Source organism: Populus trichocarpa, chromosome 19, assembly GCF_000002775.5.
Source record: "Populus trichocarpa isolate Nisqually-1 chromosome 19, P.trichocarpa_v4.1, whole genome shotgun sequence".
Lineage (NCBI taxonomy): Eukaryota > Viridiplantae > Streptophyta > Magnoliopsida > Malpighiales > Salicaceae > Populus > Populus trichocarpa.
This window is the reverse complement of record NC_037303.2, coordinates 15,391,877-15,417,036: the sequence shown is the minus strand read 5'-3', so window position 1 is coordinate 15,417,036 and position 25,160 is coordinate 15,391,877. Positions and strand designations below refer to the sequence as shown.

The 25,160-nt window shown below is 34.1% G+C and overlaps 2 protein-coding genes across 5 annotated transcripts; one reads left to right on the top strand and one right to left on the bottom strand.

Annotated features, from left to right (window-relative positions):
* Positions 1-6: 6 nt before the first annotated feature.
* Positions 7-8,456, bottom strand: LOC7498114 (probable LRR receptor-like serine/threonine-protein kinase At1g06840). 4 transcript variants are annotated; one of them, XM_024591808.2, is made up of 21 exons: positions 8,083-8,456; positions 7,479-7,668; positions 6,855-7,005; positions 6,281-6,352; positions 6,101-6,172; positions 5,707-5,850; positions 5,524-5,595; positions 5,329-5,400; positions 5,130-5,204; positions 4,392-4,460; positions 4,196-4,264; positions 4,000-4,071; positions 3,730-3,813; positions 3,097-3,165; positions 2,458-2,954; positions 2,148-2,309; positions 1,631-1,914; positions 1,403-1,454; positions 1,018-1,268; positions 760-894; positions 7-562 (listed from the first exon to the last, which is right to left on the bottom strand). In XM_024591808.2, the coding sequence occupies exons 2-21, from the start codon at positions 7,618-7,620 to the stop codon at positions 218-220; spliced, it is 2,889 nt and encodes a 962-aa protein (XP_024447576.2). In that variant the 5' UTR covers positions 7,621-7,668; positions 8,083-8,456; the 3' UTR covers positions 7-217. The 4 variants fall into 4 exon arrangements, with proteins under 4 accessions (XP_024447576.2, XP_024447574.2, XP_024447575.2 ...); XM_024591806.2 differs by lacking the exon at positions 8,083-8,456 and adding an exon at positions 7,892-8,068; XM_024591807.2 differs by lacking the exon at positions 8,083-8,456 and adding an exon at positions 7,772-7,896.
* A 12,154-nt stretch (positions 8,457-20,610) lies between these two features.
* On the top strand, positions 20,611-23,181 carry LOC7494653 (root phototropism protein 2). Its single transcript, XM_002325595.4, has 5 exons — positions 20,611-20,780; positions 20,894-20,963; positions 21,106-21,483; positions 21,595-22,320; positions 22,441-23,181. Exons 1-5 carry the CDS (start codon positions 20,725-20,727, stop codon positions 22,936-22,938), a joined length of 1,728 nt encoding a protein of 575 aa, XP_002325631.1. The 5' UTR covers positions 20,611-20,724; the 3' UTR covers positions 22,939-23,181.
* Positions 23,182-25,160: the final 1,979 nt, after the last annotated feature.

Below are 25,160 nucleotides of genomic sequence, written 5' to 3'. Positions count from 1 at the left end.
AATGGATGTATACAAATGGATTTCATTGTGATATCACTATTTTTTCATTACATGTCAGTCAAAAATATTTCGGCATTGTAATGCATCTCTATTGCCATTGCTCTACCTAGTATGTTTACAAAAAACTGAACAGAAGGTTGTTGATAGATGACTCCCCACACAATCTTTCAAGCACTGTAGCAACCCAAGAACTGGTTTCCCATTTTGTGTCTTTCATTTATCTTGGAGTGATGGTAGGAACGGCTCCGCTAACAAGGTCGCTGCCAGACACTTCTGATGACACACAAGGGTTCATCATCATAGAGGATGAAGAGGGTGGAGTCATTTCCTTTCTGTTATCGGTGCTGATTGTATCTGTTGTTGTAGTGTCAGATTCTGACATCATATGCCATATACCTTCAAGTTCTCGGACTACATCAGCCATTGATGGTCTCGCATCTGTCTCCTCGTTGCAACATTTCATGGCCAAAGTCAAGAACTTGTCAATGCAGTCGGAAGGATAAGAACCCATTCGTTCATCGATAATCGAGAAGATCATACCAGATTGATATGCGATTTTAACCTGTTGTCAGAGATTTTGAGATTCATAAAATTGAACTGACAATGCTCTATCATCATGACATGGACGTGGGGAATAAATGCCGAAGTTCATTTGCATGAGACTTGGCGTTGAGATTGTGGGTACTGATAGTGCAGGATCTACAAATCAATGTTTTTCACCGATAGAAGAGTAGGAAATTATAAACTGAAAAGCATTACCTCTCGAACAATGTTTTTGCCATGTGAGATTGGCTGCTTCCCCGTCAACAGCTCCAGAAACACTACACCGAGGCTATAAACATCACTCTTGTCTGTCAATTTATGAGTTAGAAAATACTCCGGATCAAGGTAACCCTGCAAAGATTACATAATTTTAAAAGAGAAGGAATGTCAGGAATCCATTAAGTCCCATTTTCTATTTCTACTTCGAATTTCATCATCCTACAGAAAGATAGTATTTGAACGTAATAGACTTACTGGAGTGCCCTTCACAACCGTAGATATATGATCTGGCACACTCCCTTCGATATCTGGAACTGGGGCAAGTCTTGAAAGTCCGAAATCAGCAACTTTGGCATCATACCTGGAGTCCACTAATATGTTGCTGGCCTTGATATCTCGATGAAATATCGGAGGATTAGCTTCTGTATGCAGGTAGAGTATGCCCTTAGCTGAAGTCATGGCAATTTTCAATCTTGTCGCAAAACTCAAGGGTTCTTTTCCCTTCACTGAGATACCACATGCATGATCCATGAAATGAAACCCGTGGAATAAGCACATAGAAATTCGAAGTCGAAATCCGAAATCAATCTTGCTTTAGGATAGAAAGATGGAAGTCTAAAGGGAAAAATGTGAGATCTACCTGATAGATGATCTCTAAGAGTGCCATTTGGCATGAACTCGTAAACCAACATCTGCATGCACAAAAGGAACAGATAATACAGCTTTTTCCCAAATGATACTGCAAATGATAAATTTCCTTGAGTTGCTTCCCAAGGATGAGAAGCATGCAGTTTACTGCTGGTCAAGCTAAAATTAGGAATGATAGGCTTTACTAAACATCTCAAGTTTAAAAGAATACAAAGAGTACCTGTTCTCCTTGCTCGTCACAATATCCAAGCAAAGATACAAGGTTCCGATGATGTAACCTTGACAACAACTCTATTTCTGTTAAAAACTCTTTCTCGCCCTGTAAAGATCCCTCTTCAGTCCGTTTTATAGCCACAGTTCTGCCATCAGCAAGGATCCCTTTATAAACTTTTCCATAACCCCCTTGACCAACTTGACTGGAGCTATTGAAATTGTTTGTAGCCATGGCCATTTCAGCATAAGAAAAATCCTTCACGCCTTCAATTTTCAAGGAGGCTTTGGACTCTGTGCCCAAATACCGGAGCATGTTAAGAATGAAATTGTTTATATAGACTTTAATAAAGTATCTCAGAAAATTCTCGAAACAAAATGTGACTTTTTTTTTTTGAAGACTTCACAATGCATATATAATTGAAGTTAGGAGGATTTACAGGGTTGACACAACATACGAGACAAAACACCACATGAAAAGATAATATATTTGCGTCATTCTAATCATGGAATGGAAAGACACTCACGGCGACGTCTTTTTGATATTGCTGTGTAGTCCCTCAAACGCCTTCTCAAGATAAGAAGTGAAACAACTGCAGATAATGTAACTGCGCCAGCAATGGCTCCCAATACTATGCCAACCAGAGCACCCGTGCTTATTTTATTAGATTTCTGAGAGGTGACAATCACTGCGATATAGCAACAGCAATGAAGATTAGGATATCAAAACTTGGTAACACTTTCATCACATTCTAGGTTAGAATACTTCACAACTTATTTAATTAGGATAGGCATTAATTAATTTCTATATAACAATGATAGGTTAAAGAAACAAACCATCTCTGTAAGGATCCAACAAAGTGATGTAAAGAAGTTCATAAGGTCCGAATATTTCACTGTCCGGAATTTTCCACCCAGTGAACATGCTAATGATGCGCCGAGCCTCACTTGTATTAAAGGTATTGGTTCCATTAACATAGACAGGGAAAAGCTTCAAATGCATTTTTAATCGAGGTCCGCTTTCCCATACAACTGAAGCAAGGTCTAGCTGAAAGAGACTCAATTTGAGACCAGAGGTCAAATAATTCTCAAATCTAATTCTGTAAGGAACAAACTTTGAGAAGCCGGGACTTTTCAGTCGATATCCAAAGATCAAAGGGGCAGCACAGAAACAAGATGTTGGGGATGTTGGGGAATATTCGTAAGGGGATGGACATGATTGAGTAAAACAGGTAGCATTAGATTCTGTTGAACTCTGATTGTTCATATCGTTATTCTGAGATTCACAAAATTGAAATATGCTGGAATTTGAGCACACAGGATTTCCTTTAAGCCTGAAAATTATTTATAAAAGCATCAACAAATGATTTCCTGAAAGTTACATAGTTGTCTCAAAAAGTAGGACAAGAGTGAACTTCACATCATGTATATGTAGACATAATGTACTAATGTAGCATTGCTAGTGCAGAAGAATACCTCAGCGTGACATTCTGAGGGAGACTGATACTGCCAGAAATATTTGAAAGTGTATTGTTTTCAAAGTCCCTGCAACATCAAAGAGCCAAAAACTGTTGATTAGTGAAACAAGTACCATGCTAAAAAACCGGCCTCCCGAGAGCATGCGCCATCAATATGTTAGAGAATAATATAAATCATATCCTGGGACATCACCTAACAGTTTAAGCTATTAGGTTTAAATGGTTCTTTGACATGGTATCAGAGCCTTGATGACCAAACGGTCACGAGTTCGAATCTCACCATCCCTATTTATTTGATAAAAAAAATTAAACACAAGGTAATGTGAACATGTGCAAGTTTCAAGCCCAAATGACTTTCACTTTAGGGGGTGTGTTAGAGAATAATATAAATAATACCCTGGAACCTCACCTAACATCTTAAACTATTAGGTTGAGATGGTTCTTTAACACAATATTGGAGTATGTTGAAATCAGCACATGACATCGATCTTTTATAATAGAAATCAAGAATAGAAGTGTTCTTCAGAGTATCATAACATAACAGGAAAGCATTTTTTAATTACATTCTATCCCACACATAAGCACACTTCTATGAGAGAAAAAAATTGTTCATTGTCATTTCAGTTCTTACAAGTCAAGTCCTTCAGTCCCGTTGGCCCTAGTTTGCCAGGTTGTGAAGGGAACAGAGCCACTCAATGAATTGTTTGCAATTGACCTGCCAAAGAATAGGATCAAGTTAAACATTTAATTTATTACCCATCACCTTCTTTTTGGACCTATATAAGCTTAATCAGTAACATTAAAATCTTACAGCTTCTATAGTAACACAAGCTATAATATCATTCTTAAGAAATCAGAAACTGATGAGCAAGAACAAAAGAGCAAGTGGGAAAATGCTCACAGTTGCTGAAGTAGAGGAAGTTCTGAAAAGTTGGCAGGAATAGTCCCGTTAAGATTGTTGTAGGATAAATCGCTGCAAAATAAGAAATGAACATCAACATCCAAAAAATCATTGCTGTCCAAATTTAAAATCCTTCAGGCACTTTAGAGATTCATCTGTCAGATCATGTAACATTTGCGATATAGAGAAACCTTACATGGTTGTAATATTCTTAGAAAGCTTATTTGTAGGTATGGGTCCAGCTAGCTGGTTGAAACTGAGGTCTCTGAGAAATCACATCAAAAATTGTAAGTGGTGAGGAAAAAAAAAAGCCCGCAGAGTTATCCAGGAAAGAAAGAAACAGTAATTATCCAGTCAGGTGAAAGCCACAGATAGCAAACAAATGAACTTACAGATAGCCAAGATTTGGTATCCCACTCAAGTCAGGCATTGGACCTTGCAAGCTACAGTTCCTCAGACTCCTGATAAAAGCCAATCAAGGCACATACAGATATCACATCAAAAAAATTGTGCAGATTTTGAAGCATGGATTACTACATTGCAATTATGAAATGAGAAATAAAACAAAGGTTTTAACTACGTGGAAGGTTTGTGAAATCTGGACTATTTGACACGGCAGATTTCTGCATTGCAGCAAGCATAGATTATCTAAGGTGAGATGAAACAATAAGTAGCAAGAAAATGATAGTATAAAATCTCATAAAAATAATTGAAGACTCCATATTTCGTAGAGGCAATAAAATGCAGTGATAAAGACTCAAACAACTCAAGGTAAAACTCCAAGTGGTTCTGCTGTATGACTGATCCATTACAACTTGAAAATTTTGGTGGGTGTCAGTATTGATTGGTGGAAAATGACCAATGTAGTGTGCTCCAACCAGTTTGGTACTGAGACTATTCAGTTGAGGATTCAACAGACATACACAGTTATTGCAAGAAGGCAAAGAAAGAGATCTATGTGACTTAAATCTAAGAAACTTCTTATCAAATTAAAGGAACTTGTGATCAAGGCATTCAATTCTGCTAATAGACATACATGCACGTACATTAACACCCATATCCACATGAGAAGAAAAGGCAATCCTTCCTTCTCGAATACTAGCAGATCTAAATTTGCAATTTGCACTTACAACTTCAACAATTTAGTCATGTTTCCATAAGAAGCCGGGATTGTGCTCCCATCAAAGTTGTTATTGTCAAGTTGGCTGCAAAATGAAAATAGGCAAAGGTTATGAGACACAAAAATATATGAAGCTAAAATCTACTATATTGACATAAGAAACCATAAACTAATGATTCACAATTTTACAGGAAGTAAGAGAGCCATACAGTATAAGTAAATTCGGAAAGTTAGATAACTCTGGCGGAAGAGTTCCTGATAGGTTGTTGTTATCCAGAAGGCTGCAAATATTTGTCATGTTAACAATAAATTAACACATATGAGACAAGATCAACAAGAAAGGGAAAGAATTGAAATGAACTTAATTTGCAGCCTCAAACAGGACTCGAATGTAGCAAACTTACAAGTGAAGTAGACTTGGTAATCTTGAAAGTTCAGCTGGGATATTCCCACTAATTGAATTGTTGTTCATGTGACTGTCCACAAGGGAAAAGAATACAAGTACCATGAAATATGAATCAATCAAGTATCACAATTAAGATTATTAGCACTAGTTATAGAGAATATAGCATCAGAGTAATTCTCACAAGTGCTGTGTTTTGTTCAAGTTTGCAAATGATTTAGGTATTGGTCCTGATATATTATTCTGGTCTATCTGTATCCTTTCCAAGTTTGGAAGATAGCCAAGCTCGTCAGGCAAGGGACCCGTTAATTGATTTCCATTCAGGAGCCTGCGAAAATAAATACTCCATCAAACATAAAAGCTTAAACAGCTGTAGAATGTAGCTCAGCAATAGTAACAATATCAACTCTATTCACATTGACAATGTTGTCAACATTCAACACTAAATAAATCAGTTCATGAGAAATAACCTAAGAAATTAGAACTCGGAGACTTGAAAATGCATGATCTGTTGTTTGCATTATGCTGTAACAATGTTGACAGTCTAAGCTATCAAGCTAAAAAGAAGCTCAACTTACAAGAGTACCAAAGGTGTAATATTTCCTATCTCCGGTGGTATGCTTCCAGTAATGTTGTTCCACATAAAATCCCTATGATAAGATCAACAGAGAATATATATCAGTTGGACAAATAAACAGTCAAAACCATAGACATTCCAACAGAGAGATCTGTTTCAGAACAAAGGAAATGACCCTTACAATATTTCCATATAAGATAAGCTGCCGAGGGATGGTGATAAAGTTCCTGATAAATTCATATTCAACAGTTGCCTGCAAAGAAAACAAAAATATTGTTACACAGTGCTGAGAAGAAAAGAGGAAAGGAAAATCTGGAAATTAATATCCATCATTCTATTTGTATGCAAAGTCCCATTAAAATTGTCAAATTCATGAGCTTAAATTCTAACATGTAGCTTTTGCATTATGCTCAGCACAGGTTAGTTATCAATTTAGTAGGCAATTATAGAGTTTCATTTGCGAGTCAGATAAGAGCTAGCGCAACATAGTGATAGATGCTCAAACTGGGATTTTGCATGTTCTAAGGTGATGTTTTTTGGAAAATAGGGCAATCTTCACACAATTGCTCCTAACCTCGAAGAACAACTTTGGCCAGAATTTATTCAATATTAAAACAAATCGAAAAAGTTAGCAAAAAAATAAAATAAAATAAAATTGTTCCTCAGCATGCATCAAATCGGAAGAAATTGAAAAGGAAATAATTTTTTTTTTCCACAAAATAAGAAAAATGAAAATTTAAGGCTTGGAATCATACAATTCTCGAACATGTTGATAGCCATCCTCTTCTGTTTTATTGAAGCACAAAACCCCTGTCCAGTTTGATGTGCATGGATCGCCTCGTCTCCAATTACTCAAATTGTTATTGATATCAATCAAACTGTTCTTGATGTCTCGCAATGCGTTCACTGCAGGATTTTTTAATCATTTGGTCATCATCATATCATTTTTATTAAGCCCAGAACAACTAATTAACAACACGATAAGATGGTACAAGTTTAACCAGATATCCCGGTAGGGTTCCACATTGAATGTCATATGATGTTTTCGGCATCATCCGAGATACAAACATCATCATTTATTACTTGGACAATTCGCAAGCAAGGATATAAAGTTCAAAACGACTGGAACTCACAAAATTGACTCCATTTACTATATCAGTAGTTCAGTACTTGATGATGCACGTACCAGCAAACAATGGAAGGTACTAGTCAATCTAGCTTGCTAAGTAGGAACACTATTCACAAGCACCTATTCATGCCAAACAATTCCAAGCATTTCTAAGTCTATTGCAAGAGGGAAAATTAAGGCTGCCATGCTACTGTAGAAAGCATCTTTGAAGGAAAAAGAAAAGAACAGCCAGCTGTTGAAGGAAAATCACCTTCTACAGGGTCAGTGGGTGCATTTTGTGCTGCTACAAGTAATGAAGACCAACAGAGCCAGATGAGCAGAGCAGCTCCGAATGTCCAAGTTCTCGATATAGTCATCCCAAGAAAGGAAATATCACCAGAATCCCGAATCATATACTAAAACCCAAAACTGAAATTTCTTGGACTATCCAAACATCCCACCTGATATCAAGAAACAGACGAAGAAAAAGAAGATTACAGGAATTGAATTTGAAAAGAGAAGTCCATAAATTCAAGTGAAAACATTTGAATATTATCCAATTACTTCTCCAGGCGGCTGGAGATGCAATAAACAAAGCCAGGAATTGCTATAAAAAAAAAACAACAGATGAAGAAGAAGAGAAAAAAGATGAGATACATATATTGAAGTGTAGAGCAAACAGACCTAAGCTATTGGTGGACTTGAAAAGCAGTAGTTTGGATGATGCTTGAGTAAGAAAATCTGGAACCGAAGAGTTTTTACAATTTGGCAACTTTTTGACAAAGTCACAGTTAGGAATGCAACAGCAGCGGAAGAAGAAGAAATCATGGATAATGAAAATAAGTAAGATGGTATCGATCCTTTTCATAACTTACCACCATGCTTTTGATTGAATAAAAAAACCAAAATGGGTTTGGCTCTTTTGACTTTGTTGTTGGGAACTTGAGAGGAGTCTTCGTACTTCAAACTGGTTTGTGGCAAACGTTAGACATGAAATTGATGTGTTGCTTTGATTTGACGTGCAAGAAATCGTGGATATATGTTAATAAACAGAAGAAGTAGTTTGGATGGATATTATGATGTATGTTTTAGTAAGAACAACCATGATTTTAGATTAAATCATTGAATGCATGCTTAAATTTTGTAGACACAGTTCTAGTTCTATTGAGGCTTGCTTTACTGTAACCAGCCGAATCTTTAAACTCCGCCCAAGAAATATTGTTTTTTACTTAATTTTAGGGATTAAGCAAGCTATATTTAGCATATTTATGCTTGCTTTGTGCTAGTGGTTAAAAAAATTAAGTTCTTTATTAAAAAAACAATACTGCACACTGCACAGTGCTAATGGCGGGAAACAGTGTTTTCCCACACCTTTAAGCTTTATATATATATATATATATGGCGAATATATGAATTGAACATGTAAGTGGCTGCAGGTGGAGGTGGGTCATTGGGAGTGGTTCGCCATATATATATATATATATATATATATTGAATCTTTTTGATCTTCAATGTATATCCTAAGATCAAAAATATATAAATATATATATATGTATATGTAGCAGGTGAAATTACCTTTGTAATGAAGTCAAAGATGATGACTGCCACTCCCTTTCAATTTCTTGCTTGTATCGGACATTGAAACATTCAAGTTTACTGAGAAGCCATGTTTGAAATGCTCTCAGATATATATAATTTACAGGAAGGAAGCCCTTTCTCTATTTCAATTAAATAACTCATAATTAAGAGTCTTGTTTGGATGGCGAGCTTATCTTCATAATTAAAAGTATTTTTTATTTAAAAATATATTTTTTAGATTTTTATCATTAATATCCATGTATTAAAATTATTAAAAAAACTAATTTAATATTTTTTTATAAAAAAAAACCCATTCCAAACACGCAACGGGAACAGGCAGTCACCTCTAGAATTGCGGCGGCTGTTTGAACATCCAGTACAGCTGCAGTTCACACCTCCGTGTGAAAGCAAAAGATCCTCGTGCTTCCTGTCTTCTGCATGGTGGGGATCACTCGCTGTTTTTGCCGTCCTCTAATTAATTAAGTTATTAACTATTATATGCCTAATTATCCTTCTCTCTCTCTCTCTGTCATGATTAGTTTTTTGAACTGATCTGATTTCTTTTCTTCTTTTCTATTAATCGATAATGAAATGCATTATTATTTGTTAGTCAACGTGTCAGCAAGAGAAAACAGAAGGGAAGGAATCGTGAACTGTATTAATTTGGTGTTATTGTAATAATCTATAATTAATTAATTCACGTAAATAATTAGTGGTGTTCCTGTAATAAACTATAATGTTTTTTAATGATTAAAATATAATTAAAGTTGCTGATATCGTAATTAGGATACTAAAACCCTGTTACAATTAAAGTAACAAAAACTCCAATTATTGTTTGTTTTTGTGTTTATAATTATGTTTGGATGTGTTTGACATGCAAAAATAGTAAATTAATTGTTTTTAATTCAATAATTTTGATATGTTATATTAAAAATAAAAAATAAATTATTTTAATATATTTTCAAGTAAAAAACACTTTTAAAAATCACAAATTTAAATCTCATTATATTCTTAATTAATTTGATTAATATTAAATCACACCTGCAGCTAATGGTTTTAGGATTCAGCCCATAGAATATATTCAAAGCATGTGGTCATATCCGCGTTCGTATAAAATAATAAAACATGATAGGCTTGTGATTATTATTAGCATGTGTTTGGCACTATGATAGTTTAAAAAATAATAGTAAAAAATATATAAATTATAACTAAAATATTTATAAAACTGTGATTAGAACACAACATTAATTATAGTTTCAATCCCCTCCCACCGTACCGAACCGTGAAGTGAACCCTCTTGATCACCTGCAATCCTAGCTAGGATTGTATATACATGAAGAGGTTTAAATTAAAAAATCAATTAATGGGGCAAATAAATTGAAGTGTGATACTCTTCAACGTCTCAAATTAAGGAGACTTCCAAGCCCATTATAATAATTGTTGAACAGTTCTGCTACCAACTTTTTTTAATGATCGATCATGCTGATGGATGGATGGATGTGTGCAAGTCATGTTCTTCCTAGACATCTCACCATCCCCAGTTAGGTAATGGTGAGATCATGAGCCAGATCGATCCATCTCTTGAATTTATGATCTCTGACCACTACGAACCAACCAACCTCCCTCTAGCTAGCCACACAGGACAATCCTGGTGACCATGTGTGCACAGCTTCATCACATTATTAAGAGGAACAAAAGTCTGAATATTCCCTGTATATAAAGCGCTAGGTTAGAGTTAGAAATATATATATATATATATATATATATATATATATATATATATATATATATATATATGAAGATCAAAGAGAATGAATGCTTAAACAATCCCTTTCTATTAAATGATGTTAACATTCCCCCCAGCTTTATAAAATCTGGAATGAATACCTCGTCAAATCAGTTGTTGGGGTAGCAATACCATGCCAGGTGAACGCCAAGAGGCAAATCTTAATTAGGTGTGGGTTGAAAATCTATCGATGATTATGAATAAATAAAAAAAAGGTGTGGGTTCAAAACAGGAAAAACTTGAGATGCAAGCCATTGACCTGAACAGTTGTGTAAAGCATCGTCATTAGCTTGTGTTGACCAAATTTTAACCATTTTGTTTTGTTTCGCATCAGCCAATAATATAAATCATTTTTTAAATCTTAATTAATAATTTAATGTTTTGGGTTTAGAAGTTTCAATGAACAAGGCACAAATAATCATTTATGATGATGACACTAATCTCATATCGACGAGATGAAAAGACGAGGATCTTAGTTATTTATAAATACAAAAAATAATATTTTTTTAAAAAAATGCTTTTTAAAAAAACAAAATTCATTATATGATTTCAGTGATACAATATTTATTTGTAGGCTATCATATCCAGATATGGACACAAATCATCATTTCATAGACATCGTGAAACTAGTGGCATCATTAGTTTTCATAGGTGGATATGCATCAACCAATAATATGAAGTCCCAGTATTCAGATTAATCTTATTGTCTTATTTTATTTACTTAAATTATAAAAATTAAGCTTAAGATAATAATAAGTTTGTGTAAGTTTTGAATACAAATAACTCGGAAAGTAATATAAAAATTATTCTTAAGATCTCACATAATAGTTTAATTTTTTGGATGAAATGGTTTTTTGATATGGTATCAAAGTCCTGATAACCAATGGTAATGAGTTCGAATCTAACCTCTTATTCTAATTAAAAAAAATTAAATATAATATAGCATGGATCTATTCAAGTTTCAAGTCCAAAATTTTTTAACTTGAGACAGTATGTCATAGAGTAATATAAAAACTATTTTTGAAATCTTATATAATAGCTTAAAATTTTAGGTGTAAAGGTTTTTAGTTAAGATGGTTGGAAATGGCAATTAAGAATTAAAGATCTCTAAATATTGAAAAAGATTTGGACGGGCAAGCGGTTATTTTCAAAAACTAAACTATAAAAGAGAATCTATTAACTAGAGATTCCTACTTGATTACACATTTACATGTGAATTGAAAAATACAAGTAACAAAATTCAAATAAGAATAATTTTATTTATCTAAATAACTTAATCCACTTAATTATTATCAAATATGCTACTTGCGAAGCTCGGTTGTTGTTATGGTTGTGTTTGCGAGGAATGGTCTTATGAAATGATCCACCTTCCCAAGCCTACTGATCGTGTTCTGGACACGTAATCATCAATTTCAGGAAGTGACAGACCATAGCAACTTGGTGCATGAAAGTCAATAAATTATTTAATGGCTTTGGATGATATTATTGTGTAAACTTAGCTCAGCAAAATAACCAAATATTATAGCTGCAACAAGGCAATTCAAAGAATAACAAAGATAACTATAGGTGGTGGCATAGTGATAAAAGCTTGAGACCAAGAGATTTGCTCCCTCTGTGGTCTCAGGTTCGAGCCTTGTGGTTGCTCATATGATGGCCACTGGAGGCTTACATGGTTGTTAACTTCAGGGCCCGTGGGATTAGTCGAGGTGCGCGCAAGCTGTCCCGGACACCCACGTTAAACTAAAAAAGAATAACAAAGATAAAGCCAAGATTATTAATTAGCACTTGATACAGAAATCAAATCCCAACTCCTAGAATCAACAATGGTCAGAAAATGAGGTAATTACAGTCCTTGAAGATGCATCTACACCACCAATTTAATGTTTTTGGAGAGTGCAGTGAGTGCTAACCGAATAGATTTTGGTCATCATACAGCTTCCATCTATAGAGAATTAACACCATAGTTAGCTAGCAGCACTCATGGTTCCAGAACTAACAATCTGTCAAAAGAAAACTGATCTATTAATTGGGATCTGATGATACCTTACATGTTAGCACTTAGCAGGAAATGTCTTTTCTCACGCTAAATGTTGAGCATAACTTGTATAGGCTCAATGATCGATATAGGCCCTTTTTCTCTGAGGAGCTGAAGAACGTATGTAGGGATGGTAGGCATCATGCCTATGCTGTATTGTATACTTGATGTATTCTGTTTATCTAGAGTTCTAAATGCAGCGTTTAGATATTGTTTCGAGAAAAAAAAATTAAAGATAATAAAAATATATCTCCCTAGTCCCTATACCTTTTTTATTTTAAAATTAAATACATAAATTCATTTTAAAACAATCTCAAATAAAAATTCATTTAAAGTTTTTATCTGTTTATCAAAAACACGTTTTTGTCTCGTCCTGGACACTAAACTTAAATATCTCCTCGTTTCGATCGACAGTGAACATAGGCATATATAGCCAAATGACATTAAACACAGTGTTCATATGTGGTTTTTTTTTTTTTTTTTTGTCTATTTGTTGCACGTAGGATTCGAACACTAAAGCTGCGTGCCGGTCCAATTATCTAGATGAATGCTTACATTTCAATCGGTATATATATATCCTAATGTCCAATAGTCCAATTTTTTCGCATGAATCATCCTCCTACGATTTTAAGCAACACTGTAGATATTTGTTCCAAGTTAGTTGGCTGCATCTCTAAAGAATCCTAAGTAAGGACAACATTCGAACACTAGCCAATATGCCTCACGATCTTTCTAGTACTAGTCAATATGCCTCGTGCCTTGCAAAAAATCTAAAGACGACGAGAGCATATTGGGTTGTGGCTTTCCGAGTCTTAACCAGATCATTGCAAGAACCGACTTCGTTCGATGTTCTTGTGATCTAGCCGTAACTGAGAAGCTATGATGGGATGTTCTTCAAGTATTCTCTGATTTTTTCGTCAACATAGTAGAGAGCACCTAGTTTGTGATAAATGTCCCCTAGATGTCGATTTCATGTTTGTTTTAATGATTATATTTGTGATGGCAAAGATTTATTGATATTTTTTAATATATTTAGAAAAATATTTATTTTTAGCACAAACCTTCAAGAACGTGTTTCGGCTCTAATAATGATCACGAATCCAATTAATGAGTCCATATCAAGCCCCTTGTGGGCTTGGACATTGCGAAACAGTTTATACATATTAAAAACTTGATATTTATAGCTTATTATTATTCAAAATAAAGACATATATATATATATGAAATGTGGAGAGAGAAGAGATGAAAAAAAAAAATCCTCGAGGCGCATTGAAACTTCAATTATTATACCACTAATACCACACAAAAAAAAATCTAGGCTAGAAGAATCCAACAATTGTGATTTTAGTAGCCTACACTTGTTGTCAAAGGCTATTGAGTCACCCGCTATCTTTAAATGTTAAATATGTCTCACTTGAGTTACTGTTGGTGATATTTTTGATATTGTTGGATTTATCTCGTAAAGATATTTTTAATAATATCAATGATATCATAATCAAAATTCCATTATACCTCCATAGTCTTTTTTTTATATATAGTTTTCTCTCCTCTCTCTTTCCTCTCCGGTACATTTCATAATTTGCTTGTAAATGTCACAATTTTAAATAGCAGCATATTATAAATATCGCATTTTTTAAATATATATAAATTGTGTTGTTTCGGTAATTTTTTTTTAAAGTCTGATGTTCCGGCAATATTTTTAATTTATTGTGTTAATTTATAAAAAAAATCAAATACACTTGAAGTCTTTAATAATTTTATATTAACAAATATACTAAACTGTGTGGGGGATTCACTGTTCCCCCACACACAAAACACTGTGGATTACAACAGTAATCCACAGTGTTTTTCCTCTCTCTTTTTTTTGTTTTTTTTTTAAATTATTTTTTTTCAACTTTCTTATTTTTTCATTTATTTTTTTTCAAAATTATTTTTGTTGATTTTACCTTTTAAATATTGACCTGGTTTAAATTTTTACTTTGTAATTTTTTTTTAAATACTGTTGATTGCTGCGATGTTTTTCCACTTAGTTTTTCTATTTTATTTCTTTATTTTTCAAAATTATATTTGTCGATTTTTTTTTTTAATGTTGAGCTGATTGAGAATTTGGTTTTGTAATTTTTTTCTTTAAAACATTGTTGATTGCTACAGTGTTTCTCCGCATGGTTTTTTCCCTCCAAAATTATCTTTATTTTATTTTATTTTTTAATATTGAGCTGGTTAAAAATTACAGTTACAATATGTGAGGAAAGCACTATAACTTTTTTGAAAATTATTGTCCATTGCTACAGTGTTTTTTCCCATATGGTTTTTTTTATAATTTTTTTCAAATTATCCTTTTTAATTTTATTTTTTGAATATTGAGTTGTTTGTGAATTACAATTACAAGTCATTACAAATAAGGCTATTATACATATAACTAAACCGTGTGGGGGATTCACTGTTCCCCCACACACAAAACACTGTGGATTACAACAGTAATCGACAGTGTTTTTCCTCTCTTTTTTTTTGGCTAACTTTTCCTTTTTTTTTTTTTTTTTGCAAAATTATTTTTGTTGATTTTACCTTTTAAATATTGACCTGGTTAAAATTTTTGCTTTGTAATTTTTTTTTAAATACTGTGGATTGCTGCGATGTTTTTCCACTTAGTTTTTCTATTTTATTTCTTTATTTTTTAAAATTATATTTGTCGATTTTTTTTTAATATTGAGCTGATTGAGAATTTGATTTTGTAATTTTTTCCTTTGAAACATTGTTGATTGCTACAGTGTTTCTCCGCATGGTTTTTTTCCCTCCAAAATTATCTTTATTTTATTTTATTTTTTAATATTAAGCTGGTTAAAAATTACAGTTACAATATGTGAGGAAAGCACTATAACTTTTTTTGAAAATTACTGTCCATTGCTACAGTGTTTTTTCCCATATGGTTTTTTTTATAATTTTTTTCAAATTATCCTTTTTAATTTTATTTTTTTAATATTGAATTGTTTGTGAATTACAATTACAAATCATTACAGATAAGGCTAAATCATGTGGGGAAGCACTGTAGCTTTCATCACAAAACACTGTGAATTGCTACAGTGTTTCCAACATGATTTTTTTTTCTTTTTTTTGGTGTTTGCTTTGTTATTTTTTTTTATAAAATTATCTCTATAGATTTTTTTTTTAATATTGAGCTGATTAAAAATTTAACTTTGTAGTTTTTCTTCTTTAAAACACTGTGAATTGTTGCAGTGTTTTCCCATGTGATTTTTTTATGATTTTTTCCAAAATTATCTTTGTCGATTTTTTTTTTAATATTGAGTTGGTTAAGAATTATAATTACAATAAAACTAAATCATATGAGGAAAGCGTTGTAGTTTTTCTCACAAAACACTGTGGATTGTTACAACGTTTCTCTAAATGTTTTTTATTTTATTTTATTGGGAAAAGTGTTATAGTTTTTCTCCAAAAACATTGTCAATTGCTACAACGTTTTTTCTCATGGGTTTTTTTCCTTCCAAAATTATCTTTGTTGGTTTTTTTTTTAATATTAAGTTGGTAGAGAATTTAGCTTTGTAATTTTTTTCTTTTTATTAACTGAAAAGCTAAATCATGTGGCGAAAGCACTGTATCTTTCATCACAAAACACTGTAAATTGCTATAAATTATTTTGTTCAGTTTCTAAGTTTTGGATCGCCAACACAACTTTTTTTTCGTCATGAAATATTTGCTCCATCATACCTTTAATTGCTATTACTTATCTAGCGCTGGTTCATAATTATAACATTGTCAAGTGTATTTATTTTATAAACGCGCGGGCATGTTATCTCGTCTTATTTATCTTAGTGCAATCTTGCTTCTGTCTCTATTTTAGAGGTGTGCATTGTACAATGAGAAAGGCAAACGAGAAGATGGGCTTGCGAATCTTCATAGCCCAGCCCTAATTAACTTTGATCGGAAGTGCAAGGCCCCACCTTCTTGGCAGTGGAATGGAAACGCAGGTGCAAGTGTAACATCATTCATATCGGTTTTCCAAGCATGAAAGCTACCGTATAAAACTAAGTCCACGAAGAGATAAGATAAAATAATTACAATGTAGAGAACTTTTTACTTTTTTGATGCAGGAAAGACTAGAGGTTTTGATCACTGAAATGGAAGGTGATTTATATTAATTCAGGCTTAAGCAATGGAAACCAAGTACATAGCAAGATTTTGCAAACATTCCAGAAGAGTTTTGTGCAAGTTGAGGACATTCTGGATCAAAACAGGTTACTAATCAATGAAATAAACCAAAACCAGGAATCGAAGATCCCAGACAAATTGACTCGAGATGTTGGTTTGATCAAGGAGCTAAACATTAACATCAGAAGGGCGGTCGGTCTTTATGCTGATCTTTCCTGCAATTTCAATATCAGGTCAATGGAACCTTCATCAGAAGGTGAATCAAGTGGGATATCGAAGTCCAATTCCATGAGAACTAAATCCGGGTAATCCATTCCATTCAACTAAGCTCTAAGCTTTCTTGGAGATTCTCCACTTGATGAAATAATGTACGTACGCTTTACTGATTATAGTGATTAATATATTTCCAGGTTTTTAGTGTAAGCTTTAGTTTTTAACTTTCTGATTATCCATTGTAATATTAGTAACAATTGTACATAAAGCCATGCGCGACTGTATCATCTTGTTGAATAAATTTCAGACATTTTGTTCTTCTGAGGTCTTATTTTTAATTGTCCAGGTTAATTTTCACTTATTTTTTTAACGATGCATTATTCCCATATTTATATGATCTGCCTAGTGAGAAGCTATGATTTGGACGTTCTCTTGTATTGTGTTTGGTTACCGTTTTAACGAAGAACAGATAAATATAAACGTGATAGAAACATATTTAGTTAAAATTAAAGATTGAAATGAAAATATAAAAATAAATATGTTTTGTAATACCAAATTGATTGGTGTCGATTGTTTTCATGTCAGGAGGGTCGGCGCGCAAGAATGTTTGCTGCTGAAAATCAAAGCTGCTAATTCGCATGCTGTTATTATGCGATGATAGGTAGGTTGGTGGACGGGGAATGCCATAAATGCAAAAACAATAAATTAGGATAGCTGCAGCTTGACGACTGCAAAACTATATTCCAGCCTATTAATTAGTCCATTTTTTTGACAGGAAAAATGGGACCAAAGGGTCCCGAAGGCATCACATCATGGCCCCATTTGCCTTCAAAAGACCAATAAATAAATGAATGCTGCAATGAGACTGGGAAATGAGAAGGTGAGCTTCCAAAGTTTCTGAGTCCAGCCCTAATTAGCAGCTTGGATTGGACGTGCAATGAAACCAAGAACCCACCTTCTTGGCAATGCATGAGATTTACGTGTAACCTTGTTCACCAAACATGAATTCGCTACTCCATATGAAATTGAGTCCACAATCTTATCGAAGGGCTGAAATCTGGGACCAGTAGTAGCCATCACAACGTGCTACTTGCTGAGTTCCTTCAATAGACTTTGGCCCGCATAAAAAAAACTCCACTCATTCATCTCAGTGAATCCATACGACTTCATCTGCTAAATATTCACCTTGTTCGTAAACACAAGGCACCCCCTTCACTACAAGAAAGTGATTTCACGGCTGCAAGATATTAACCATGCATGTAGCGAGACCTATTTACATGGACCTCCTAATCAACTACCAACTTAAGCTGTGTCCCCTGTGCCGTAGCTGATTCTAAGGCTAGCTGAAGTCGCTGTTGTGCTCTTACGCTGAAAAGTAATAATACTTATTCATCCCGAGTTAATTTCTTAAATCAGTTTGAGATTTGTCTCCTGGTTCAACTCCATCAATGATTGATGTGTCATGTTTATGGTATCGCAACAATTATTTTTTTAAATCAAGATAATCAGGTAAGATATGAGAGGAAAGAACAAGAAATCTTATCTTTTATCAGTAAAAAAAAAAATGAGGGTCGTTACTTAATATTTTGATTACTAAAAACCCTAATTGATCTCAGAATCTGGAAAACAGGGTTGATTGCGTAAAAGAAATGCATAAGTACCCTAATACGTCTTATCTGAGATAAGTTGTATTGTTTATTTATCTGATGTAAACTAAGAAAATGTTGTGTTTTCTAACTGTTAGTCTATTTATTAATATTTTTTATTTTTTTGTATTTTTATTTTTTTTGAAAAAAAGTAAAATTAATGCCGACTCAATGAGAAAAACCAATAATTTTAAAAATAATATATTAAAAGTTGAACATGTTGAAAAAATTAAAATTAAAATTTTTTTAAGACGATACTAAAAATAAAATAAATATAACTAGAAAAACAGCAAATCAAAAATTAGAATAGAACAATTAATATAAATTGAGAAACTAATTCGGAGGAAATATTCGTAGTAAATAGCATTCCTTTTCATTTATTTAAACATAATAGCTACAAAACATACAATCTATGCCACCAATACTAAGTATTTTCTTAGGATTTTGTACAGACACATATATTTGCAGAAACATAAGACCATCATAGATGTATAATTGTGGTATGTAGATGAGTACGAACTGCAACCATTCATGGTACGGTCACAGTTGATGGGCATGAATAGAGAGAGACATCAATGGGCATGATAATCTCAAAAGGAACAATGTGTTCTGCTACAAGCAGTAGTATTTCTTTATTATTCAGCTGGGCTTAACTCATTTAACATTGTAAAGAAATTCATGGATATCTGCTTCTTCAATGACAGGGGACAACGTGGCAGTAAATGCCACGAGTAGATACAGTATTGGATGGAGATCTGATTCCAGTCTTGTATTATCCAGCCAAGCAAGCAGCAGAAGGCATGTCAGTCAAAGTTCGAGCCTAGAGGGGTTGGGTGTGTTGGCCTATCATCATAGCAAGGCACGGGAAGGGAATGCCTAGTATGACGTGGTGGATCATTGGCCAAAACTTTATGACAAAGGTTGCTGGAGAAGTCTTCACCACTTGTTTGAGTGGCAGAGACATCTCTCGAGACCTACATCCAATAATATATGTTTACGCTACTCTTTCTTCATTATTTGGATTAGTATGTTTGATCTAGCAGATTGGCCATGGCTACTTTCCTGTATTGTTTCTTGTCATATTCTTATCATCATGTCAATTTGATTAGCTAACGATGTAGCCGGTCCAGTAGAAACTAGAGACTCTACGTGATGGTGAGAATCTGATTTTGTTTGATGAGAGATAAGGTGAATAACGTTGCATATATATTTATGGATCAGCAGCATACAACTAAATATAAGATGAAATCCGATCACAGCAGGCCAACAAAATAGAATTAAAATATTATAATTATTATTTCAATGATTGAATCGTGTTTAAATTTTTTCAGAAGATTTCTAATAAAGGCTTGATCAACTGTAACTAGTTGAGCTTTGAAATATTTCTAAATTAGGCCTCGAATAGGTTGTTCAAGCCAGTTTTATTATTATTTTTCTTGATTTTTATAAATTTGATGTTATTTTTAGATTATTTTTGTTAATTTTTCTTTTTATTTAGGGATTATGACTTTTCTTCTTTGTTGAGATCGATTTCAGTCCTATTATTTGAAGACTTGTAAACCTTTCAGTAAGGCAAAACTTCATAAAAAAAACTACTATTTAGAGTCGTGTTTGTGATAGCCCGATTTCGGCCAGTTCTTGTTCTTTTTGTGCAATGCATAACCTACCCTGTCCCCATTCTCATTTACCTTTCTTTTCTTTTTCTCTTCTCATCTCTTTCAGGATCAAAAGAGTAATTCATGGAATTTAATCATTAAAAATAAAAACGGTGGATTGGAAATACATAAAAGGGTCATCATAGACGTTTGAAATTTCTGGGATTGTGATTGCAGCCGAATAGAATTGACACATGTTAATGCCTATCTGTCGTGAAGCCAACTAGGGTAGATTAATCCATAGCAAGTTGGGTAACAATCAATACATTTGCAAGACTATCTTTAGAAAGAAAAAAAAAAGAGTGAAATTACCGTAGATAAGTGCTAGATTAAGAAAAAGCAACTTATCCAGACAAAGATTGCTATTTAACCCAACATAGATACTCTACTTATCTTAAGATCTCTTTCTTCTAAAAGCCAAGTTAGGACAAGGCAGAAACATGGCTTCTCCTGTCAGAAGCAGGCTCTCTCTTGCCATGGAGAGAACTGGCAAATGGTACGAACACCAATATTATTCATACATATATTCTTGTTTGTAGTTAATTATACATGCTAAGTCGAACATTAGCTCTTGCTTATTATTGTCAGTCCTTTCTAAATTTTCTGTAGGGTCTTTTCTAAAGATATTCCTACAGATGTTGTGGTTGTAGTGTGTGAAGCCAGCTTTTCTCTTCATAAGGTATGGAAATGTTGTGTTACTGATCTTTTGCCAATCTTGTATTAATTTGTAGATCAAGTGCAAGAATTAAAGAATGAAAACAAGGAATAGCTTTTCTAATGCTTAATTAATATGTTATTATGCTTTGATTACTTTGTGGCAGTTCATGCTACTGGCAAAGAGCAACTACATACGAAAACTAATTTTTGAATCAAAAGAACCAGAGCTAGCTAGGATCGATCTGTCTGGCATACCTGGAGGGCCTGAGATCTTCGTAAAAGCAGCAAAATTCTGCTATGGTGTTAACTTTGAGATCACGGTTCAAAACGTAGCAGCCCTTCGTTGTGCTGCTGAGTATCTTCAAATGACTGATACGTATTGTGATAACAATCTTGCTGGTCGGACTGAAGATTTCTTTGCTCAAGTAGCCCTGTCTAGCCTTTCCGGCGCCATCATTGTGTTAAAATCCTGCGAAGATCTCCTTCCTCTGGCTGAAGACGTCAAAATTGTCCAAAGATGTGTCGATGCCATCAGCCTTAAGGTACTTTGCTAGATTCACATAAATTAGTAGCTTGTGTAACATATATCATCCGGTTATCTGGTTAATTTTCAGTACAATTTTGGTTGATAATGTTAGTTTGATGATTGTCAGGCTTGTAATGAGGCAAACTTTCCAAGCAGAACACCACCAAATTGGTGGACTGAGGAGTTATCAATTTTAGACATAGAATTCATTGGCAGAATCCTGTCTGGAATGAGGAAACGCGCCGCGAAAGCACTAACCTTAGCAAGTGCTTTAATAACATACACAGAAAGAAATCTTCGAGATCTTGTTCGAGATCACTCCGGCAGGTGCACCAAGTCCTCCATTTCTGATGATTCTGGTATGTATGCCCGCGAACGCGAGCTTCTGCAATCAATAGTCTCTCTCTTGCCCTCGGAGAAAGCTACCTTGCCTATCAACTTCCTCTGCTGCCTTCTCCGTACTGCCATCTTTGTCAAGGCCTCAAATTCTTGCAAGAATGAGCTCGAGAAGCGAATCTCTGTGATATTAGAGCATGTCACGGTTGATGATCTACTCGTCATGTCTTTCACTTATAATGGTGAGAAACTTTACGATCTGGATAGCATCAGGAGCATCATATCAGGATTCATGGAGAAGGAGAAGAATATGGCTGTCTTTAGTGGTGGTGATTTCGAGGAAACATGTTCTGCAGCAATGCATAGAGTCGCAAAAACTGTGGACTCGTACCTTGGTGAGATCGCAACCTATCCTGAACTCACCATTTCCAAATTCAATGGGATTGCAACTCTTGTGCGGAAAGGAGCCAGAAAGGTTGACGATGATCTCTATCGTGCCATCGACATCTATCTGAAGGTATAATCAGTAAACTTTTATTAGCTATGCTTATCAATTCAAGCTTCTTTATTTATTTTTTTCAGTGTTTGTTCATTTGAGAATAGGCATAGAAGTAATGGTTTTGAGTGCTGATTGCAGGCTCATCCGAATCTCGATGAGATGGAACGAGAGAAGGTTTGCAGTGTCATGGATCCATTGAAACTCTCCTATGAAGCTCGACTCCATGCTTCACAAAACAAAAGATTACCAGTACAGATTGTTTTGCATACCCTTTACTACGATCAGCTTAAACTTAGGAGTGGTGCAGATGATCAGCCTGATGCTGCTGCAACAAGGAGTCAATTGCAATCTGATGTTTCACTTGTCAGTGAGAATGAGGCCTTGCGATCAGAGCTTACGAAGATGAAGCTTTACATCTCAGACATGCAGAAGGATAAAGGGAGTTCAGCTAAAAGTATTTCTGCTGCTGCTGCTACTACTTCTGGGCCTCGAAAACATACCTTCTTCTCATCCATGTCGAAGACCTTGGGGAAGTTGAATCCTTTCAAGCATGGATCTAAGGATACTTCTCATATCGATGACAATATTGCCGTGGATATTACCAAGCCCAGGAGGAGAAGGTTCTCCGTTTCTTAGAAGTTAAAACTAGCTAGTTAATTACCTTCCATTGAATTTGTGTGATAAATTTGCGTAGATAGAGCTGGGCTGGTGATCCACTCGAATATTGTGATGGTATTATTTTGTTTTCCTTTAGTTTCTTAATAGATTTGGATTATAAGTTCTAATAGTGAATATGTGTGTAATCTCAATGTGATGTAAAATACTTGAGAAGGGAAGTAATTGGTCAATGGAGAAATGTTTTATGAAATTTTCAATTAATCGAGGTTTTTTTTTGGAATTATGTTTAATCATTCAAATTTCAAAATGCTTTTCAACTTGTGTTTTAATTAAATTATGCTATTTTAAATGTTTTTTTTATAATTTTAATATGAAAATATTGAAAAACAGTCTATTTATTTCTATAGTTTATTAATCATGTGTTTATTTTCAATTATTAATTTTACCATGTTTTCAATTTAATCAATCCATATTTATACATTTTACATTAATTGTTTAGAATCAATTATTTACTATAATTAAATTTAAATTTCAATCGATAAATAAATTGAATTCAAAGAGATAAAATTTAATTTAATTTATTTTTTATATTACTCTCATTGTATTCATCTTATTTTTTCACATGTATTTGAAAAAAAAACAGCTAAATAAGTATTTTGAGAAAGTTAATTTAAACATTAAATTTTTTCATTTTGAAATTGGAGATAAAAGAGGTTAACTTATGATTTATTCTTGCAGTATTTTTAAAGATTTAATTCTATTTAAAATTTAATTCTTAATAGCGTAAAGGATTTCGTTTCATTTGAATTCCAAGCATGCTGGTGTTTTCTACTTCATGAACTGGGTTGTGATTTTTTCATCTTGCGGGCTTGGATTTTAAAATGCTAGGCAAATGGTTTTGGGCTTTCACGAAGCAAACAGGCTGTAGAGTATAGGCCTGCATATTTCACTTCCCCATTTTAGTCCTTTAGTTATTGTTTACTGCCCAAAGGAAATTGTATCTGCACACTTCGTTTGTCAACACAATTGATGCTTAAACTGGAGCAGATAGATAATTTAGGTAATAATCCTGATGTAAATAGTGTGTGTGTGTGTGTGTGTGTGTGTGTGTGTGTGTGTGAGAGAGAGAGAGAGAGAGTGTACAGAGGAGAAACTTGATGAAATGTAAATGGTAGATGCTGCTGGTTATTTACAGTGGAATCAATCCCAGTTTGGGCTCTTAATTGACCACCAAAGATTCAGGCTTAACTCTTTCTTCAACATGACCGCTTGATTGATTTTCTGGTCCCATAGCTAAAGTCTGAAAATGGACAGATTTCACAGGATTGTTAAGGTCACAGTGGCCAGCTACTAGATGGACAGATACGCTGAAGCCCTGAGCCAAAATGGAAGATTTGATGGAGAACCTGAATTCCCTTTTACCTGATGGATCTGATAACAATGTCATGACTTGAATCACAACTCACTGATGAGACAGGAGAGTAAGATCAGAATATATAATAATAGAATTCTGCTGTCCGTTCTTCTTCTGTTTACTGTGTGTTTGGTGCTGTGATATCAGTCTAGAAGCGCACTCCTAATTTCAGAATTGATAGATGGCGTTGACTAGTTTTCAGAATATATGTCCTTCTCCGATGAACTTTGGCACAGCTGCGGTGCAACTCATGTTTCCAAACAGATAACATTGACTATGCTCTCGGCTTGGGAGCATGGACAAATTGCACCGCAGCTGGGCCAAATGGGCCCTAAATCACTCTAAAAAACAAATAAGCATTGCAGTTTTGGAGTTCATGACTTTTGAATCGAATGTTTAAAACAAACTACTTAGATCAATTTTGTTTGATGGTTTTCGACAATTAGTAATCCTTGTTAACCCAGTATATACTACCAGGTAATGCAGGGGAGAGAGAGGAGAGGAAACCTTAATTGCTTAATCTCCCCACTGTTTTGTTTGTCCTTTCCTGTCTGTGTTATTCCCTGAAAGCACTGTTCATTGATTCCTAGATACACGAGGAAACTATAAGAATATGAGAAATTAATACATGTCTACTCCTGTGGCAATCGTCTGTCACCTTGATAATTCCTGATCATGCTGTGATATATATATAGAAATGTTACCATCAACGATGGACATGGACATTGGTGACGTAATTAGGATGCAGAAGCAAGATTCGAAGGAGCACTTAGAGACAAGATATATACAAGTTGGTTCAACACATTAAGTGAAATCCGACAAGATT

What these genes read in the sequence shown, in the direction of transcription:
- LOC7498114 (XM_024591808.2), bottom strand. Translation starts at nt 7,620, where the DNA reads ATGATTCGGGATTCTGGTGATATTTCCTTTCTTGGGATGACTATATCG. An exon ending in ATGACTAAATTGTTGAAGTT is followed by an intron (nt 4,461 to 5,129) that starts GTAAGTGCAAAT and finishes GGCTTTTATCAG; the next exon opens with GAGTCTGAGGAACTGTAGCT. An exon ending in TCTAAGAATATTACAACCAT is followed by an intron (nt 4,072 to 4,195) that starts GTAAGGTTTCTC and finishes CTTATTTTGCAG; the next exon opens with CGATTTATCCTACAACAATC.
- LOC7494653 (XM_002325595.4), top strand. Translation starts at nt 20,725, where the DNA reads ATGGCTTCTCCTGTCAGAAGCAGGCTCTCTCTTGCCATGGAGAGAACT. An exon ending in CCAGCTTTTCTCTTCATAAG is followed by an intron (nt 20,964 to 21,105) that starts GTATGGAAATGT and finishes ACTTTGTGGCAG; the next exon opens with TTCATGCTACTGGCAAAGAG. An exon ending in TCGATGCCATCAGCCTTAAG is followed by an intron (nt 21,484 to 21,594) that starts GTACTTTGCTAG and finishes GATGATTGTCAG; the next exon opens with GCTTGTAATGAGGCAAACTT.